Source organism: Gavialis gangeticus, unplaced genomic scaffold (assembly GCF_001723915.1).
Source record: "Gavialis gangeticus isolate Ggan-Ray unplaced genomic scaffold, GavGan_comp1, whole genome shotgun sequence".
NCBI classification, from domain to species: Eukaryota; Metazoa; Chordata; order Crocodylia; family Gavialidae; genus Gavialis; species Gavialis gangeticus.
Window position 1 is genome coordinate 7,288,132 of NW_017729014.1, and position 6,004 is coordinate 7,294,135.

Consider the following 6,004-nt stretch of genomic DNA (forward strand, 5'->3'; position numbering starts at 1 on the left):
ACCATAAGTAACCAAGGGGCAGCACTAACTCAGAGCTTGGGACAGAGACATTTGCACAGCCCACAAACCAAAGCTGGCCTGGCGCTTTGTGAGACTCCACAGTGCAAAGGATGGGGGAAGAGAGGAAAAGTAGCAGTGATGCAAACCACGCACACACAGAGCAGCCTCCGCCAGGGACAACTCCAGCATCGCAGCTAGGTTGCAGCCCTGCGGCTTGGACTAAAAGGGTCGTACCCTTGGTGCACCTAGGATGTGGGCTCAAACTTCACGCTAGATATGGATGCAACTGTTGAGCACCATGCAGCACAGGGCCATCCTGAATATCCTGGCATAATGGGACGTGGTGGAATGGATGGGTCAAGAATTGGGGGAGATTTTTTCTCCACCTTTTTAGGCACATTTGAATCCACCTAGATCAGCAGTAACCCAAAGCGCTTGCTGTCAGACAGCTGTTGTGTGTGCTGCATAATCTGTGGGGCTCACCACAGCAAAAACAATGCTGCTGGCACAAACTGCACACCTAGAGCACAGCTTTCATGCTAGCTGGGCAGCTCTGCTGGGCACAGGGCTGACTGCAAGGCTCGCATCCTCCAACGCTCCATACCCAGATACCTGCTCCCTCTCTTCCCAATGCCCTGCACCAGAACTGTGATGCCACTTGCCCCACAAATAGCCAAGCTGGAGTCAAACCCTGGGAGCACAAAACCTTAGCAGCTTCACTGAAGTAGAGTGGGTCACGCTGTGCACTATCCTTGCCTCTGAGGGAGCAGTCCAGTAGGTTATTTAGGAACCAAAACTGCCCCTGGCAAGGGAGACTTCTGGCTAGCAGACAGGAAAAGCATGCAGCTGATGGGGGGATGGTGCTTTGTGTTGCCTCAACCCCCCCCCCCGTTCGCTGACTGGTACCCTTGGCCCTGAAAGCGTTTGACCGGTGGACAAGGGGAGCTGGAGAGCTGCAATGGGCGCCGGCTGTGAGAGTTCATTCAGGTGGTGCTGTCCATGTCCATTCATTCAGGCACAACCATCAGCCACGGGTGCCTGCACTTGTCCCCCAACTCCCCTGCACATCTCTGTCCTCTCACATCAGCCAGAGGCTGGCCGAGCTCCCAGGCCTGAAACCCACCAGCTCTTCAGCCCTGCAGGTCTACCTTGCTCGCCCTGGCAGAGCAAGGCTCCGCAGCCTCTTCCCCAAGCAGCCCATTCACCTCACAACCCACTGCAGACATGAGCTGCTCTTTGGAGGAGATGCCCGGCTGCTCTGCACTGGCAGGAAGAGACCTGGAGATGCTGAAGTTTAGGTGAGGGTCTGTTTCCCGTGTCTTACTTGTTCTGCACCTTCTAGTGAGGGAGCATCCTTTGCCAGAGCTCCCCTGCCCAGCTGCTGAACAGGGACGTGGCTGCATTATGAGAGGGGGCTACATATGGGAAACACCTTGGGGCCCTTCAGGATGAGAAAAAGAGGGGACTCTGCTCATGTTCCTGGAGTAAGACTAGAGAGACCCCAGGACAAGGGTAAAGCCCAAGCAGCTGAACAGCCTGCATGAGCCTTCTGCCACCCACCGCTGTATGAGGCTGGAAGACAGCTGAGAGCAGGTGCTCTGCCCCACTCCCCACTGAGGCCCACGCTGCTCCTGAGGGAGCATCTCAACCACAACCACTGCCACTTCCCACTGTACCAAAGACCCTGCAGACTCCTGGTGGGACCTTTGGGGCAGCATGGCGGAAAGGCAGCTCCAGCTTTTGTCCACAAAAGGGACTGGGGCCCTTCAGGGTGGTTGCTCTAATCCCACCTGAAACACACCACGCTGTGGGGGAAGCTTGTCTCAGGGGCTCAGCTGAATGCTTCCTCTCCAAGACCTTAACAGCTAACATGGGAAATGATACTGGAGTTCAAGGGAGCGAGTTAAGATGGGTAAAACTGGGCATTGAGTGTTTCCACGCAACAGAAACCAGGTTCCAACCCAAGCATTAGGCTTGCCAAAGCCTAGCCTTCCCCTCAGTTGTCCTGTGCTTGCCTGTCTCACGACCTCTACAACCCAAATAGGATTAGGGAATGCAGGCACGTCTGACCAGTTGCCAGGTTTAGTGTAGATGACCCTCTGGCTGTGTCTGAAACCCAAGCTAAAGCCACATGATATCAGGGGAGGGCTCCATAAATGCCAAGAAGTGAGCAGGCTCCAGGGATGAACAGGAGTGTGCCTGGATGCAGCAAGTGTCTCCGGTTCAGACTCTGCTCTCACCTGTTTGGCTCAACTCCACCAGGAGCAGCAGGGTTGTAATCAGGCTGAACAAGAAGCGAAAAGCCGTGTCCATCGGAGCAGAAGGAGCTGGTGCCTGGAGGGAGCCCCCACTGGAGATGAAAAGCAGGTAGTTAAAGTCAATTACATGGTTCATTAGCGCTGGATAAAGTGTCACTGCGTCTTGGATTTTCTGCATCTGTTTTAAATGTCCTAATTCAAAGTAAGGGTGACAGTACAACAATGCCTTATGAGATCCAGACACAGCAACTGTGCCTGGAAGGGCTTCTAAAGCCGGACTTGTGCGGCTCGTTTCAGTGCAGCCAAAAGGGGCAAGACAAAAGCAGGGGCCAGCTCACCCAGTGTTCCTGCCCCAGGCATCAGGGCACACAGGGCGAGGGGAATGGGAGAGGCAGGGCTACCAAGGGTCCCTGGGAGTGCTGAAGCGAAACGGCTGCTGATGTGGAGGGGCTGCTGGAAAAGCAGTGTACCTTGTGTATGCACTGGCTGGTGGGGGAAAGGGAGCAATGTGAATAGGGCAACTGAGCACAAGGAAAGCATTGAAAGCTTGTTGGTTTGTGCCCGCCAGGGTTAGGTTAACCTGACAACTGGAAAGTGCGATTCGTGCATGGGCAGCTCTATGTGACTTAGCTATCACAGGGGACAATGGCAGTGAAGCTGCAGCTGTACGATCCCACCAAGGATCCTGGGTACACACATGATGGCTGAGGTCCAAACTGATGTGTCCTGACTGCTATAAACACCTGAGCCATAACACAGACCCAGACCCAGACGCAGTTCATGCAGGTTGAAAACTGAACATTCATTTTTGGGGGGGAGAGGGGAGAAAGCTAGAGCTTTATTGAAACATTTTCATTTTATCTCATGACCTGCTCTGTGGTATCTGCTGTCTTAGTACCAAGCAGGGCTCAGGGCTCAGAGCCGCAGCATGCTAGACATTGCACAAACCAAACATCACAGTCAGTTCCTGCCCTGAAATGCTTGCATTTCTTGTGAAGCCAATGCTTTGTGCTTTGGTCAAGAGACTCAATCAAGAGAAAAGTTTCCTGGTCCCTTTCCCTATAAAATAGGGCCCAGAAACTGGCTGGCTGAAGCCAAGATGTTCATATAGGATGAGTTGTTTTGAATGTCCAGCTTGACGCATCTTAGAAGTGTCTAGCACTGCACTTACCCCCTGAAAATCAGCCCCTCAAAGGTGTTTTACCTTGGGCACCTGGATTAAAGCACTCAAAATAACATACGTCTTGGAAAATTTTGATGTTTTCTTCCAAGAATTTGCACCTACACTGAGGGGTCAGCAGGTCACAACATCAGCAGCCTCTGCTATTAGTACCAGCATCTCCTCAAATCTTGATGGAAAGGACAGACCAGTCTTTTCCTGACACAGAGTTAGGGCTTCCTTTTGGAGAGAATGGGGGATGGTCATTTCCCAAAAGTTTAATTGCTCTCAGGCCCCCAAAATCAACGGTTGAAAAGGTTAGTGAACTCTTTCTGTGAAGCCCCCCCCATCCCCGAACAACACCCAAGTCCCAAGCACCAGGACTCACCAATTCCTTGTTACACTGCTTAGACTGGGAGGGTACACGCCACCTTATTTGCTTTGTTCCAAAAATTTCCCCTCTCCTTGTTCTATACAGAAGAAAATATAGCAGCTTTTCACCTTTATCAGCATTTTGAATGCTATGATTAGGATTCAGGGTTAATATCACACATGTGAGATCTGTAGAGGAGACTCTCTCCAGCAAAGTGCTCAGTGAAATCAGTTTCCATTAGCTGGTGCTGAACTCACTTTGCACCACTCAGAATCAGGTCCAGAATGAACTTGGAGCTGATGGCCACCATGTTTTCAGCAACTGTTGGTGCTGGCAGGGCTCACAGAGCTCCTCCAGCTATTCCCCTAGCAGGTCTGAGCTCTGAGCAAGATGGAGGGAGCAGAGACCCAGGGATAAAACACAGAAGAAAACAAATCCTGCAACTGCCCCATGTACCAGCAGCCACTGGTTTGTTCAGTGGCTGTGCTTCCCATTTACTTTTCTTCATCAATTTGAATGCAACTTTCCCCAAGCTTGCAATCTGGCAATAATACTCAACAGCACAGACAGCGGTGTTCCCAGCGCTTTTACTCCTGGACTGTCTTCCATCCCCACTCCAAAAAGAAAAAGGAGGGCTGAAGAAAACCATTGCTGAATCAACTTTCCCACTGGCTTTTTTTCCTCCCATAAAAGGCTTTGAAACTAGGACTTAGTTATTAAAAATATCAAAGGAAAGGACTAACATTTACTTTGTAATTCTGACTTGAGCTTCTGAGCACTAACTGTGGAGTGGAGTCCAACAGATCAGCAGCTGCTGCTGATACGGCACATGAACGACTTACCACAGGTAAATCTGCCATCACTGCACATAAAAGAACAGCAGTCCACAGCCAGGTTGCACTGAATATCGAAGTGGCTCATCCCTTTACAGCTAGGCATGCACAGTAAAGTGCTGATTTGTTTCTAGTGGCTTGGTATTTCCACCTTCCTCAAAAAACATAACAGGCAAGTAGAATATCGACTGGCTGCTAGAGACCTGCATGTCGAAACAATTCTGGACAACGGCACGTATTAAAAGGACTTGCGAATGCCAAACAGAAGTTTGCTCCATGTCGCTAGAGAGGCCAGTGCACCTCAACGCCAGTAATCTCAGGTCTAGCAATACTCTGAGATTACCAGTTACAAACTCCAGCTACGGCTGAAACTGCTGCTGGGGTCTAGCTTTGCTGCAGCACACACTTCATCACCTGCCACAACTCGCCTGCCCAGGAAGCCCACAATAAAACTACAAAGTTTTATTGTGTTGCACATTTATTTTTATCTAAACCCACCAGCAGACAAGGTAAAATAGTCACTTCATTAGAAAAGGGAAGGAAAATGTCAGAGCTGTAAAGCTCATTCTTCAGGACCTTTGACTTCCATCATTTTTCAATAAACAAAAAGACAAGCTGTTAAAATCATGTCCATCATTTGCAGCGCTTTTGGAAATTGCTCTGCTTGGGGTGGAACCCAGCTAGCAGTATGCGGGAGCCCATCGGACACAGCTGAACAGAGCTTGATTGAGAAGCAGGCTACTGCATACGACTCAAGCCCTTTCAGCTAAAAAAGAACCGCAGTGATTCAAGGCAGCGTCTCACTTACAGCGATCCCCTCAGCCTCCTCTGGGTCGGCTTGTCAGTGAGCAGCCACAGTGGAGTTGCTGGATAGAGAAAACACACATAGGCACTCTCCCCTTTCTGAGATAAAGGGTAGGGCAAAGGAGGGAGGAGCCTGGAAAAGGGGCTCCAAGAGGGAGATGCTAACCCAGAGACGGGAGCAGTCCCTTGCAGATGAGGCAGCATGGTCCAGCGGGCAGGGTGACCGACAAGGATATGATGGGGTATGATTCCTGGCTCTCCCACTCCCCCACCATGTGGTTTCTGGCAGGTCATTTCTCCTTCCTGTTCCATTGCTTTCCATGCCCCCCACCCACTGCCTTGTCTACTTACCCTGCAAACTCTTTCGGTCAGGGACTGTTCCTTACTGTGTCTGTCCCTGCCTCGCAAGTGGGACACTAAGCTTGCCAGGGGTCTTGCCTGCAGCACAAGCCAGCCAGGCAATGGCGTGGGCTCTTCTCCCTGCTGCTCTAGTCACTACAGATAAACCCACAACACATTTAGGCTGAGCTGCAGTGTACTTGTTTATTATTGACTGGCACCTGCCATTATAACTAGG

General features: G+C 50.9%; 1 protein-coding gene across 2 annotated transcripts in view; it reads right to left on the bottom strand.

Moving 5' to 3' along the window:
• LOC109293637 (probable glutamate receptor) overlaps positions 1-5,539 on the bottom strand; it is a 34,071-nt gene extending 28,532 nt beyond the window's left edge. The window contains exons 1-2 of one of the 2 annotated variants that reach the window (XM_019511673.1): positions 5,432-5,539; positions 2,241-2,350 (exon numbers count right to left, since the gene is read on the bottom strand). In XM_019511673.1, coding sequence (XP_019367218.1) covers positions 2,241-2,313 — 73 coding nt within the window. In that variant the 5' untranslated portion in view covers positions 2,314-2,350; positions 5,432-5,539. Of the gene's footprint in view, positions 1-2,240; positions 2,351-3,805; positions 3,825-5,431 lie in introns of those variants that run through there. The other variant, XM_019511674.1, reaches the window with a different exon arrangement.
• Positions 5,540-6,004: the final 465 nt, after the last annotated feature.